Genomic DNA, 15,817 nt, shown 5'->3' on the forward strand with positions numbered 1-15,817 from the left:
AATGGATCCAAATGCTATTTATCTACTAAAAATGTTTCCCCACTCATTTCTTTAGGGAAACCTAAACTGCTATAAAGTAAAAGAATAAAAATACAGCTTGTGCCCAAGAGTTTGAGAAGATAAGCAACTGATGGAAGTGCTGTGGGGAAAATAGTGAACTAGACTTTTCTTTTTCTTAAACTTTGTGCTCACTTGCACACCTTATTCTCTCCCTTAATTTGGGTGGTCTCATGCATATCTGGTAACCATATCTCTCAAATTACAACAATTAGACTTTGGCTGGCACAGTTAGTGGTGCACATTTACACATGGACATGTACACCTCAGGGGAGGTACTTTTAGTGTCTGGCCAATAGGACATGTATTTTATTTCAATGTCAGTTTGAAACAAAACAAAATATATTTCTTTTTCTTTTCAGTTCGAAAAGACATAGTTCATATCCTCTCAGATCTGGATGTGGAGGTCAAGGATGTAACAGACTATTATGATATTAGCTCTTTCCTTCAGCCACTTTCTTTGGAAGATTTATTTGAGAGAACAAGCAAAGAATTTCCTATGGTTGCTGAGATAATGGAAGGGCCTTCAGGAAACCAAAAACCTTATAACTTATTGTCTACAGGGAAAGAGATCATCATCTACAAAAAGTACCAGGCAGCAAGAGTCCTAGCCTCTGAGATGAGAAGTGATTCCTCTAAAAGACATTATTTAATCCCTATGAGCTACAAGGGAAAGTTCAAAAGAAGACCTCGAGAGTTCCCAACTGCCTATGACTTACAGATAGCGAGAAGTCAAAAAGAACATCTTCATGTTGTAGCGACTAAAGCCTTTACTTCCCCTCATAAAGAACTTTTTTCTGTTTCAGTTGGAGATCAATTTCTAGTTCAGCAATGCCAGACTAGTGAAGTTCTGTACGAGGGAAGAAAGAAACTCATAGATGTTTTAGCTTGTGAGCAAATACTAAGTGATTCATATAAAACAGTGCTCCTCCCTATGTACATGGAAGGTGGCTTTGTGGAAGTGATTCATGACAAGAAACAGTACCACCTCTCTGAGATTTGCAAAGAATTCCATTTGCCTTTTAACGTCAAAGTGTCCGTGAGGGACCTTTCCATGGAGAAAGATGTCTTGGCTGCTGCGCCTGGTCTGCAGTTTGAAGAAGAAATCACAGACTCTTACTTGCTGATCAGTAGTGCCAGCAGTCCAGTGGAGAGCTGGGAGATTCCCGTGTGTCGCTTAAACATGTTGGTTCATTTGCTCAGCAAAGATGTCCAGACAGTTGTACCGCCTATGACTAGGACAACAGTGGAAGAGGTCAGCGAAGAGGAATACTATATGTTGCGAAGATATGAAAACCTAACCCTCCATCCACCACCCAGGCCTCCCAAAAAGCCAACATCAGCACCACCACCTACTTTTGCAGTGCCTCAGCAAGGGGTGTCTGATGTACTACAGGCTCCAAAGGTAAGGTATCCCATCTTGTCTTTGAATGTCTTGCAACCACAGGTCATGTTCTATGGGTTTAAAGTCTTCATTTCACAGTTGTATCCTTATGCCATGTACACAGATGGCTCTCAGCTCCCTGTAATGGGCAAATTAGCCATTACAGACAGGAATGGCTAAAATCTCCAGTGCGTGTTAATTGATCCGTGAAAAACAACGGAACCATGCCGACTCACAGCAGAAATCTTGGCTGTATAATTTTGCATGGATAATCCTTTACTGCACCATTGTAAAAGTGAAGGGAGAGATTTGAAGTGCCTGTATTTAAATCTTTATTAAGGGGAAGCATATGTTTTCATGATGTAAAGATAATTTTGCTCAGCTGGAAGTTGCAGAATTAACTTCACAGAGAGACAGGATGTATTGAAATTTTTAAATTCATTATTTTGCACTCACCCAAGTGGGAAATAGGTTTGGAACTTTAAAAAAAAATAAATAAAGCAGTTCTTTTAAAATAGAAGTTGATCTTAAAAAAGAAGTGTCTCTTCCAGGACAATTTTCTTCGTTTAACTTACTAAGACAATGCCTTTGTTCATTAATGTTTGTGTTGGGTCTGGCTGAGGTGGAGTTGGTTTTCTTCACACCAGTCTCTAAAATATTTCTTTTGATTTTTTATTTAATCAGGGTTGACAGCACACCAATCTTTTGGCTATTTTACAGCCATGCACCCACAGTGTCAAAGCCTTCTTGATTTCCCAGGCTTCCCCAAGGAAGTTTGCTGGGGTTGGACAAGAAGTTGGGAGAGGACACAGATGGGGGAGCTGACCCCAGCTGACCAAAGGGGCATTCCATGACACATAATACCATGTTCAACAAAAAAAAATTGAGGGGGTGATTTGCCTAGGAAGGCAGCCATAACTCAAGAGACTGGTCAGGCAACAGTCTGCTTGTGGGAGGTGGTGAGTCACTTCCTTTTGCATCACTGTTTGGGGTTCTTTCCCCCTCTTTCCTTCATTTATTAAGCTGTCTTTATCTGAACCCACGAATTTTCCAGCTTTTGCTCTTACTTTCTCTCTCCTGATGAGAGAGAATCATCTCCATCATCATCCTGATGTCAGGGTGGACTGAGCACCCTGTGTTGTGATTACTATGCTTTAAATACAATGTAACTCATTATATTTTGGGGGATTCAGAGGAAGTTATTTTTTAGTGGTGGTATGAAACTGAATTGTAGCCACTCTGAGAGGGCAGCGTTTGTGAGTTCTGGAGGTGTTCTTTCTCTCATTCCCCAATTCCAAGACCACATGAACGTCCAAAGCTCCACATAGATCCTGGGAGATGGTTACAACAGTCTATAGGAGAATTGAATGGATAAGGTGGCTCCCTAAGATAAGGGTACTACCAAGAAAAGATGTGTCATTTTCTCCTGTCTTTACTACAGAAATGTCTTTTCTTCTAATTTTTACAATGAACATTGAACAGCTTAAATAAGACATCCTGTTGTGCAAGGAAGGATACATGAGAAACTTGTCCATGGAGCTAACAGGCAAACAATCACCCTGGTACTGGCCAGGGGTAAAGAACTGGGGGAAAAATCCCTAAAGCTGTGTTTCTGGTCAATCTGTACCCTTGTCAGGAGGATTCAAACTTCCTGCAGTTACTGGTGGCTGTGTGTGCAGAAAAGCAACTGGGTGCTGACTCCAGATCAGGCTCATGCAGAAGATAATATTTCCCTAAAGTGAGAAGAGAGCAGTAAAGGTAAAGGAGGGATGAGCTGAGGTTCTTTTTCACATTCATGAGTGAGAGCAACCTTAGACTGCAACTGTCCAGACAGAGGAGATAATTTAAGCACTGTTTCAGAAGATCCTTTTTAATTTTTTGGGGGGCAGGTGCCTCTTATAAATAAATAATAAACTGCAGTCAGAATGCTTGGAGTTATGCACATTGTAAATCTCCTCCCCTGGGAAGGTGAAACAAGTAGAGATCCTTCATTCACTAGATTCAACATCCTGAGCTGTAACATATTGTGTTTGAAGTCACACAGAATGCATCATCTTTTCTATACTGAACACGAGTCCTCTGAGAAGACGTGGGTGGTGGCACCTAGGCTCTGCCTTGGCCCCTCTGCAGCACTAGGGGAGATTGTGTTTTCTTTTTAAATGTATCAGGAATGTCTGAAGGTTCAGAAAGTCAGAAACTGTGCCAAACTGATAAATAGCCATCTTTGCATATTTTGTGGCTATGCATAGGCTTATTTGCATAAATAACAGATGAGCGTCCTAATGAGCTGAACTTAAGCCTGACAAGGTGGCAGCCTGGGATAAGCTTTAGTGCTGCTTGAGTTGCCACACCCCTCCTGCAGGCAGCTCCCTGCCTGGTGCTGGGGAGTTCTGGCTGCTTGCTGGAGAGCGGTGAATGGTTTCCTTACACATCAGTTAGGAAGCTCGGCTTGGTTTGGAGCTCCAGGATAAAATGCTGCTGCTGCATGGGTCCACAGAAGAAATTGGCCTGGTTTTTGCCAGTACGTGAGGATTATCTGCAAGCGTGGGTCACCTTTGGCTACAGCTTGTGCTTTGATTGCCCCAGCTTGCAGCAAAGCTGTGAGGGCAGAGAGGCTCCAGCTGTCTCTTCCTGCTGTTCTCTGACCTTGGTAAGGAAACTCTGGGCCCAAGAGCAGGGCTGCATGCTTCACTGCGTGCTTTTGGTTGTGTGAGTCACTGGATTGTATGAGATTTGCATCCAGCATGGACTGGAACCTCAGACAAGTATGAGAACTGCCTCTGCTTGTGTGCAAGGTGCAATGCTGCAGAGATATGGATGTCTGCGCACTTCAGCAAAGTCCAGAGACAGCAGATGGATTCTCAAACGTGATACAACTGCATTAACTAAGCACTCTGCCCAGTCTCTTCACAGGGCTAATTAAGTTGGCTCAGCTGCTGTTGATACAGCTTTCACTTCCAGAACCTGGGATCTCTCCTCTCCTCTCCCCACCACAGAACTGCATAGACTTTCCCTTTCCCTCTCATATTAACGTTTTGTTTGTGTAAGAAACATCCAGACCACATATGTATGCAATTTTGTATAGCTTATTAATTGAATTAAAAAAGACAAACCCCAAGAAAATGCATGTAAACTAAGCAAATGAAAAAAAAATAGCTTGTATTGAATGATGAAAATAATCTTATACTTCATACAGCAGATATCTACCTGATATTACTAGCCTATAGCAGGTATTTATCCAATAATTTATCCAATACCTCCACCCACAAGCACCCCCAGCTGACACAGGAATGACATAAGGAATGACATAACAACTTGTATCCTTTGTCTCATGGTAAAATGTATTATAAAATTCACCAGAAATCTACATTCTCTTTGCTAGAATCATTGGAATGAATTTCAGAGGGGGTTTTAACGGACATGTAGGATTAAATGGTCATTCAGTTCCTGGTTTGTGAGCTTATCTAGAAAGTGAGAATGAGCCAATAAAACCCTAGAAGTTAAAGCTACTGATTTGACAATGGAGCATCTCACCCATTTGCCAAGTGGCTCCTGGAAAGAAGTTCCTGTGGGAGTACTTAGTCAGGACCTTACTTTCTTGAAATGAAAATTCATATAAAGGGAACAACTCAGATGTGTCTGTTTTTTCCACACATTAGAAACATCACTGCAAATATGACAAACCAAGTTTTCACTTAGTAACTTCCTTGAAAATAGTTTCGTAAAATTTCCTTTTTCACCTGCTTGGAAACCTACTTTTTCCTCCCCTTCGAGAGGATTCAAGCAGCAAAAGTGTTCTAGCTTTCTTTTTGCCTATCAGTTCAAGCAGTAAATATCCTACACATCTAAGAAGGTGTTAATCTATGCTCCTCAATGTTTTTTGTATTAAATTGAAACAAAGGGTTCACACCAAATATTGCTAAATGCAATCTTAATGCATGGAAAGCCACAGTTTAGCCTTGTACTCCTAAGACCATAAGGGCACTGCTTAAAAGACAAAAAATACAGTATTTCACTTCTGATAAGGAGTATGAGAGGTTAGCTCCATCCAGTGCTATTATCAATGGTCTGTTTAGTCATGTATGTAACCTGAGCAACAGTAGAATCAGTAAAATATCCACCAGCTGGATTGCTGCAAAATAACTTTATGAACGTGGAACTGGAAAAGTCTGTCACAAGCAGTCATCTGCTCATCTCTGGCAAGAAAGCTGAGAGAATTACAGCCAAGGAAACTGGAATTTAATAAAATAGGAGCATCAGGGCATGATAGTTAATCGTCATTTTGTGCTAAGGTCCATTATCCTTTCAAAAGTCATTACAGTACTAAGATACCGAGAACTTTCTTGCTTTCTTGCTTTTTATTTCAAAGTTAAAATGAAAGAAAAATTATCACTTCCATCTGGCTTTGCAGTTCTACAAACTGAGCTATCAAAATCTGCCATTAACATATTTATCGCATCTGTCTTCCCAGCAAAATGAAGACTTATCTGGAATTAAGTTGATAAGACATAAGCTGCATTTCTCAGCAAATGAGTTTTCCTGTAGTGTCTCCTTTCCTTCCTCATAACTATTTCTTTTCTGCTTCCAGAGCATTTTTCACATTTTTGGCTCCTTTATAGAGTAGATTTAACACAAATATTTCTGCTGTGTAGCAAGAAACTAACCTTCCTAAATAAAAGCATATTAGAAAATACACACTGGACAGCCAGGAAAGAATAGGTATGAACAGACTTCAGGCATTAACAATTTTTTGGCTCTAGAAACAAAGAAGAAAAAAGAGGTTCGTTAGTGGATGTAGAAATGAGCATATGCAAACATAAGGAGGAGGGTTTCTCTCTGACAGGTGCATCATTGTGGTTGCTGATGCTGCACCTGTGCTTCCTCTTCCTCTCTTTTTTCCTGCCCCCACAGAAGGGGATGTTTCTCACTCCCTGGAATCTCACCTTCTACCCTCTCTTTCTTCCTCATCCTATCTATTGTTTCTCCCTGTCATTTTCCAGTAGCTTTGTAAATAACATGTGAAGGCTGGAAGTACAGCTCTACAAATTGAGGACCACCACATACTGTCATTGTGGCCAATTTCCTAAAGTGTCTCAAAATCCTATCCCCACCACAGCCTCACGTGGTGAATCAGGCCCCAGTTCCCTCCAAGTCCTTGTGCTGCAGATTCTCACTTCTCCAAGAACTACGTCCACACTGTGCCATGGATTCCTTTCCCTCCTAAAACCATCCTGTGACAGACATGTCTGATTTCCCACAGACCCATGTGTTTGGGTCCCCCCATGCTACACTTTTCATGTGCCCTTCACCCCACCCCTAACCTATATGATATTGGTTCCCCAGTCACCTGTACTGCTTTCAACAGGCTTGCCTTTTCCTGTTCCTCGCTTCTTCCCAACGTGTCTCCTCTTCTTGCTCTTCTCTCATGCAGTGAGCTGAAGCTGAGGTCACAGGCATAAAGGACTGGGAGCTACAGGGACATCCCAAAGTACACACAGTCTTTTGTTGCCTTCTCCAGCAGCATGAATTCCAAACCTCAGCACAGGATTGCCTCCTGCTAGGATCTTAGGGGAAAGCAGCGTGAAGCTGACAAGTGTCAAGTAGTTTGATTTTCTTGTTGGCTGGACAGTCCAAGCTGAAGGATTTTATATTGATGCTCTGTTGCAAAGATCCTTATAGCTGTGTTTGGATCTGGGGGCCTGTGACCATTTTCTGGAAAGCCACATCCTTATACTATGCTGGGCTGAAGTCTACACATGCGCCATCCCACTTCACATCCTGCGGTTTTCCACAGAAGAAACCAAACAATGCTGGCTGGAGACTGGGACTTCTGGACACCCTATGGACTCCGAATGAACCAGCTGGAAGGGGTTAGAGGAACTGGAAACCCTAAGGCCCAAACTAATGAAGGACTGGAGTTTTCCTGATGTTCTCAGTACTCTCTTTTCATTTTAAAAAATACTAAAAGCTTAAAATTTCCACAGAGAATCGTCAAGTCTGCAGTAGGCACTTACTGTGGTTTGATGTTAGTCTCAAAACCGAAATACAGTGGGGAAGATATCAGTGTGCCTGCCAGAAGGACAGGCAGTACAAAATTGCCTGAAGAAACAGCAGGGCAATCTGAGGTGTAAGACTCATTGCAGAAAGGCATTAGTAATACAGAAAATGCTGATATAGTACATGGAATTAAGGAAGGTACAGATGAACATTTGGATATGCTGACTGATGAAAATGCCAACTGTTTAAAAGCAAATTGCTTAATTTAGAGCTAAAAATGAATTACTTGGAGAACAAAGAGAAAAGAAATATAAAAATAAAGAGGATGCCCGGAAGAAATAAAAAATTGAACCACATGAAAATATGGAACCCTTGATAAGAAGGAAAATCCTGAACAGAGTGTGTGAGCCAAAAGCCATTGATGTCAGTAAGGAAAGAACTGGCTGGCACATTTTTTTCCTGTCTCACAGAAAGCACATAACATAATAAAACACACAGCCTAACAAAATCATACAATTATGTATAATTATGAAGCAGGACAAAAAAAGTAGAAGAATAAATCTAAAATTTAGGAACCAATGCAGCAAAATAACTCTCCAAAAATAGAATTCGGGGAGTAGGGGCACAGAAATGTCTTTTTTTTCAACTGGGGTTCCAAGAAGCCTGACTTCACACAAAGCTGATCTGCAGGCTGCATTTTACTGTTTGCCCTTCTCATAGCAAGAAAATTGGAAAATTAAGTTTGTAGATAGCTAGCTGTTGATGCACTAGCTGTTATGGACTGTGTTTTGGACTTCTGTTTGGAAATCTCTAAAGAGTTTTCCAGTTTAAAATGGCCAGAGATAATCTAAAGCCCAGCAAATTTCCAGCAGGAAGCCCAGCTCCCATACTCCTGCAGTGCCCATCTGCAGCAGTGGCAGTGACCAGCCAGGCAGCTCCCCAGGATGCCACAGAGCCAGCTGCCAGAGCTCTGGGCAGCTCCCAGGCTTTCTGACTCTATCCCTGCTCAAACACCTTCAGGAACTTTTCTGGGCTCTGAAGGCTGGCCTGAGGGGGCTGGTGTCCCTGCTAGTAACCCTCTGGACTCCTTATTTGTGGGAATTGGCCTTGGGGTGCTCTGACTACCAGATGAGGCCTGGGAAGTGTGTGGAAAGAGATAGTTGGCACAGGCTGAAATGAAGTCCAGTGATGTTTTCCAGGCACTGTGTAATCAGCTAGTGTTGATAAAACCACTGCTAAAAAATTATGAGAAAAAATAAAAAGAAGGAGCTTCACTGAAGTCACTTAAGTGTTGTATGTGGTCAGTGTAAGGGACAGAACTGACATTGCTCATTCACATTATGCATTCTTTCATGAAATTCAAAATTTGGCAGTACTGTCAGCTGAGCATTCTGGTAATGAAAGCATCCCAGAAGGTTGGGATTATGCTTTGAAATATATGCCCCATGACAAGAAATAAGAAAGTTGCTGTCAGTGTGACAGCAGGGTCACATCCTAAAACACCTGTAGCCATGGTTCACATTTTCCAGAGAATCCTTGCAGAGAGGAATTGAGTGATTATCAAGACACAGAGAGTGCTGTGGAGAGACTCATCAAATCCATTAAAATTTGTAATGACTGCCCACCCCTGGGCTTTCCTTCTTTACTTTTTGAATGTGTTAGTCCATAGACGCGGCATAAAAAAAGTATGATGAGGGAGTTTGAAGGGCTAAAAATTAATGTATGTATTGTCTCTACCATAAAAATTAATTTCTTTTCTTTATGTGTAGAGGTGCATAATTTACACTGAACTTTTTCAATGTATTTAACAACATTTTGGTCTTGTTTTGCCTCAGAACACAAAACAATTTTACTAGTAAATAGATGTCATGGCAGTGTGTTGTGACATAGTGGTTCAGACTTTCTTTTCTTTTTTCTATTTTTTTAATACAGAATAAGAAGATGAGTAAAAATGCACAGGGTATTCAAGTCTGTTGTGATTCATGTAGTGCCACTGAAAAACCAGAGCAGTGATCCCAGGCTTTCAATGACTGTAGGCAGTGGCTTGTATCAATGGTCCACCTGAACTAGTGTGATGGAGTCTAAGCAGAGGGTCACTTAATAGGAGTCACTGGGGAAAAAAAAAAAAAGAAAAAAAAAGGAAAATTAAGAAGCTCTTTGCTAGTTTGTGGCATGTCATGGACCACCCTGATGAAAAACACTGGTGATGACCTCTGCTTAGACCCTGCTTTAGTTTGGACTCTAAATTACCTAGAGTTGAAATTTGATTAATAAACGAGGATAAAGCTATTCCCAAAGCATCACTTTTAAACTTTAAATTTAAGAGTCTTTGAAAAAGTAAATAATATTTTATGTGTGAAATGAAGAAACCATATCTGGAAGCTACTTTTAGGGATCCATCTGTTTTGCATAAGTGGTAAATGCATGTTCCGCAATATTAATGAGGAAAAAGTGGTTGAGTTTGCTTGTGAATTATTGTCATTTGAAGGGAAATGTGCCAAGCAATTGAACAGTAGCTCTACAAGAAAATTCTGGCTCTGTGAGGAGAGGAGTTCACAGGATGTCAGTAGGTCTGGCTTACATAGCCATTTCTGTAAGTGCTGCTTCAGTGATCACAGGCAAATCACAAAAATACCATTGCCTCCATGTACATAAAGAAACTAGCAGGTGTGAAGAGGGGTTGTGGATTTACAGCTCATTAGTTACTTTATATGGATGCTTAATGCTCAGGTAAATGCAAGATACATTGCCTTACTTTCAGTAAGGGTCAGAGCTACCTTGCATTTACGCTGGAGCAGTAACCACACAGACAGTTGCCATGGAGTATTAAATGAGCTGTAAATCCATGCTCATTTACTAGGTGGCAACTTGTTCATATAGCTGTCTCCTCTGCCTGTGAAATGGGACACAATGCTTCATTTTCACATCTTGGATATTTGTATAGACAAGAATGATTTTTCTATGTATGCAGTATTTTATGCATTGGCTACTGCAATAGCAACAGCAGTATTATAAAAATAATAACAGTGGAATTGCTGGAGATTAGTACATTTTAGCCTTATTTAAAGTTTTTAGCTGGAAGTTAATCTACAAAAGAGGTGAAAAAAACAAGTGACAGCTGTCTAGGACAGATGGATTCTGAAGTGTGTATTTGAAAGAGGAAGAAACAAGAAAGAATAACTTATTTAAGAACTTATACCATAGCAAGGTGTTAACCCTGAGGCTCACTAACACCTTTGAGGGACGTGTCTTTTGTTAACCACTTCATAGTTTATTCTAATGTTAGACACAGGTCTTTGTGCTTGTCTTCTGCATCTGCTGTTGTATATCTGGTGTCTTTGGCCTTGTCTTCACCAGCTGGCTTACAGAAGGTAGCATCTAGTTCCCAGACAAAGAGAGTTATGGATGGAAAGTCAGATGTTTTTTATAATGTCTCCATAAATTTCCCCATCTTGTGGGACTTTGGCAGATGATAACATTAAACTAAGAGTTGCATGTTAAAGGTTAGTTTGTGCAAGTACGAAAGGTGTCAGCAAGGGAAGAAAATGAGGAAAGAGACAGCTACAGTACAGATTACATCTATCTATCTAGCTCTCTATCTCTCTATATATCTGTATCTTATATTGATAAATCATACGTGTATAAAAAGTAGTCAGACATAACTGATGATGTATAAATAAATGCTGGGCTAAAAGGTTATTTTTTGAAGTCAACCTGACACATCATTTATACTACTTGCCATGATGGAGCAGCACCTCCATTTGGGTGGAAGAGCAGATTAAGGAGCTAAGCTTTGAAGGTGAAATTGAGAACTAGTGAAACAGAAAAACAGAATATCCAGTTACATTCTATCAAACTGTGAAATGGGATGGGAAAGCACAATTTATGTAGGGTGGAGGGAATTGCATTTTTGTTACAAGAAGGCTGAGGGTGAGCACTTCTCTTTCTAAAAATATTCTTTTCCCCTTGTGAATATCTTCATTCATAACGATCCTGCCCTCATTGTCTCTCATATAAAAGTGAAAATCAGTGATATATTAAAAAAATCTGCTCTGGTTAAGACAGGTGAATGCATACATACATGATGGTTAACATGCAATATCTGCTCTTTATCTGTTCTTTGCACCTCGCTGAGCACACAGACCAGAGAGGTCTTGGTTTGTCTCCTACTTTTACTCCGTATCATCAACATTTGATGGTGTGAACACCCCTTCTACAGTATTCATATTCCCTCTCTGTTCTCATGGTTCAAGCAATAGGAATATGGATGGAAAAATATGGGAGCTAGAAGGAAAACAGAAAATCCTCGAACAGCAGGCTTAGATTTTGCATAAGGTTTTTCATCAGTTTGCATCTTCAGAAAAAAATAGAGATAAAGTCATCTCATGAAATATTGAAACCACTTCTGCCCATACAAATAGCTGAATGTGAAACATCTCGGTCTACCCTCTGAAACGGAAAATAAACCTTCTTATGAATGCTATGAGTTATTGAATAATAATATGGCAGTAGTCTAATGCTGCTATTGTTGAACCTAAATGAAAACCCTTATTAATCATGGATTTGACAGCTCATTCAGTTATAATAATGTTTCCTGTCAATCCAAGCTCTCATTATAATTGGATCTTACTTAGAAAGGAAGATGCTCTATTGACTGCTCAGATGGAGAAAAATACAGGTTTGAAAATGAAAATATCAGTCTGAATTCTGTTTCCAGGGAGCCTGCTTATGCATTTACAAGTTGGATAGCAGTTTAATCCTTGCTCTGTGTCACATTTAGATGTTGCTATAATAAGATTCTCTCACTGACTAGACACCAGCTCTACACTCATCACAGTGAAAGTGAAAGCGGGAAGAGCAAATGAAACTTCTTCTCAGGGATGCTGGTATATCATCACCATGACCTAGTTGCAAAGAAATAACTGAAATAGATTGCTTTTCTACAGAAAGTAGTGTGTTCAGCTGTGAATTTACAGCTAATTTGGTTTCCTGCATGTCTTCTTTTGTGGTTACTCAGTTTGCAGAAAATATTAGATATTTCATGTGGCATTGAGAGGAGATTAAATTGCCTCAAACCAAGGCAGTATGGTGTGCTGTAGGGGTATTTACAGAAGAGTTAGTGGCAAGGAGCTGTAAATTCATTCCCTAACTTACTGCACAATATCTTTATAAACAGGGCCAGAGACAGAACAAGCAAAAGCATCCGAGGTGGTTATCAAAGCAGAGGACTATTCAGGCTGAGACTGAAAGCACTTGGAAAAGCATTTTGGATAAATGTCATTTGGAAGACACTCTCTGGACTAAATCTGTAAATTGCATATTGGAGGCCCCAATTTTGTGGGTGTAACAGAGGGGAGTGGTGCATTCTGTGCAGGTCACAACTCGTTGAGGACAAAGAAAACACGGGATAAGTAAAACTTGCACTCAGATTTAAAAAAGAAAGGTTTTCTAGAAGTCCCTTTTCTAGGACAGCTGAAACAAGAACTCCCACAAGGTGTTCTTGTTCATTGGTAAACCGGTGTAGTTACAAGAAATGGGAATTTAGAGTAGTTTTCTAATGAGTAGTATAATACCAACCAGCACAGAGACACCAGCCTGTTTTCACTGCCTTCCAGGACACGGAGTAAAAAATTTTGATAACCTCAGGAATTCTTTGCATGAGTGTAAGGGCTCACTGGCTGTGTGCTTGATCCTACAGCAGACATGCACACTGAAAAGCAATTAAGTAATCTTTTCTCCCTCCGTGGCTCAACCACAAGAGGCACAGATGGGGGAATAGGCTGTAATCCACACCAGAATTTAGTAGCTGCATTGGGAAAATATACTTCTTCTATTAGTTGTCTTCAATCAATGCAGCTTAGCACTATCTTATTTGTTGCTTTGTGCCAAGTGAAGATAACTCAGGTCCTCACTGAGATTGCAGTGCTTGAGAGAAATAAGGGCAAGGCTAATAATGAAAGTGTAACAAATGTGAACAGGAATAAAAATCCAAGGGAAAATGGAAACTGCTTGTTTTGATTTTGTTGTCATGCATTCCTATTTTATTCACAATAGCTGACCGATTTCTCATCTCTGAATTAATAAATAGAAGTTAAGATTTGTTTCAGGTGAAGAGTTGATGCCAGAGAGGATTTCTTGTATTGTTACAGTGCAAAGATCACCACGTTATAGACAATCATATACCTCTACAACCACTCATGCAGTGTGAGTTCATGGGGGTTATGCAATGGTTTGTATGCCTGTTAGCATAAAATGCCTACAAAATTTATCGTGGAACTATGTAATTTGAATGGTGGAATAATAATTCAAAGAATACTTTTCAAAATATATAACTTGATCAGCAGCTGTTGAATCCATAAAATAATTATTTATATTCATGGAATAGCTCTGAAAAGGTCAAGTAGGAGACATTTTAATCCATGTTTTCAATTTGTTGCTATATGTTTAGAGTAATAAATCACAGCAGCTTTCAAAAATAACAAAGGCAACAGTAACATATGGCTCTCAAATATTTGTGGACTGTAGATTAAACTAATTTGTTTTTCCTGAGCACCGAAACACAATTTCATTATTTGTTGGTTGTGATCTCTTCTGTAATTAAAAAAAGAGATTTGATACCTAATGGCATAAACCATTATGCTAACAACCTCAAATTAATGGGCTCTTCCAGCTTATTTCAAAAGACACATTGCCAAGTGCTGCATCATATTTTTCATAACTTTATAAAATGTAAATACATTTTCAGATGTACAAATGTAATTTGTATTTGCAATTTTCAAATGCAAATGTAGCTTCTAACCCTGTTTGCAGGTACAGCACAATTGTAAAAACATGACAGTCTGAGACACTAATTTGTTGATTTAAAAATACTTTACAAATGTTTTATGTGCATATACATTATGTGCACTCCTAACCAAAATGTCATGCTTGGTTTTCTCTCAATACATTGTGTCATTCAGATGTAATTGCAAAACCTCCTCTCTGGTGTGAAGACTCCTGACAGAGCATTTGGCTTTTCTAGCTGACTTCAGTCCTTAGGCACTGCTAAGCAGTTTCCTTTCTGAAACCTGTGCAATAGGCACACTTTTGACTGCTCTGCTGTCTGCCCAGCTCTGTGTATACATTTTGATGCCTGTGTCCTGTCTTAAAGTATCTGGACTGGGATAGATGGACTTCATGGGACATGTGTGGGTGTGGTTTAAGGAAATACAGCTCCATTTGCTTTAATGGAATTGAAACTACTTCCAAGAAGTGTGAATTTGGAACATTTGTTTGGGAAGAGCAAAATGGCATGAGTATCTCTTCAAAGTTGGGCCAGCATGCTGCAGCAATGGATGGCCTGGTACAGCAGAGCCACAGAGAGAGGTGCCTTTGCTTAGGTAGCCACGTTACAGATGTGAGCTACACTTCTATGTGTACGTTTCCACTCTGGTCTCTACTCTCAGTGGTGCCTAGAGAGCCAAGTAGACATTTTGTGGTTAGCTAGATGCAGTTTTTAACTGCATTGTGGAGATTTCCCGACTATAATCAGCGCAAGGACATGTGAAACATGCAGATGGATACATGTAGTTATGTACATTTTTGTGCCTTGATCTGGAGCTGAACTCCACCAGTGGCATAGCAATTAACCCAAAGTGAATGATGGACCTGTCTTTCACAATAAGGCTGTGATTAGTGCATTGTGTAGGGAAAGGGTCACCACATTATGGCTGCCAGTACACACAACACCCATCAGCAACTCCAGTGAAACCCTGGGATCATGGATACGTTGGCTTGGACTCTGCAAAGTTGTGCAGGTGCAAGGTCTGAGGGATGAGGTGCAGCCCTGGTTCAAAAGGAAATGCTTAGGCAAGGAAGGCTGAGGCTTAGGTGTCATCCAGAAACCTACAGCCTAGAGGAAAACCAACATTCTCAGACAGCTGTTTTCATGGCTAGCCTACAAGCTGCTCTAGTGTTTGCCTTTTTGGGTTCCCCAGGTATGTAGCATGTTCCAGTCTCTCAGCCTTTTTCAGGAATCTCATGGGGTCTGGAAATTTGGCCATATGCATATCAAGGATGAAGTTCATTCCTTCATAGAAATGGGCATAAACACAGTTTAATTTACAAATCAATCCCCAAGATAAAGGTCTGGAGATCCATGCTTTTCTGTTGTGCACATTTCATTCCTACTGAAGTAGAAATGTGTTCAGGGAAAAATGTATAAATAAACATTTAATGGAATTACTTAGTATGGCTGGGGAAATTTTGTTTTCCTGCAATTTGTTTTTCTCAGTAAAACTAAATATTACCATGCAAATTCTTTCTGGACAAAGAGACAAAGTAAAAATTCATGTGTGAGTTAGTCCTCCTGTTTCCACAGCTCTTGCAATGCCAGTAATT

The 15,817-nt window shown here is 40.1% G+C and overlaps 1 protein-coding gene across 1 annotated transcript in view; it reads left to right on the top strand.

The window, feature by feature from the left end:
* THEMIS (thymocyte selection associated) overlaps positions 1-15,817 on the top strand; it is a 70,037-nt gene that overhangs the window by 22,518 nt on the left and 31,702 nt on the right. The window contains exon 4 of the mRNA XM_053974182.1: positions 420-1,462. Within this exon, the coding sequence (XP_053830157.1) occupies positions 420-1,462 (1,043 nt within the window). The remainder of the gene's footprint in view (positions 1-419; positions 1,463-15,817) is intronic.

Source organism: Vidua macroura, chromosome 3, assembly GCF_024509145.1.
Source record: "Vidua macroura isolate BioBank_ID:100142 chromosome 3, ASM2450914v1, whole genome shotgun sequence".
In the NCBI taxonomy this organism is placed as follows: Eukaryota; Metazoa; Chordata; class Aves; order Passeriformes; family Viduidae; genus Vidua; species Vidua macroura.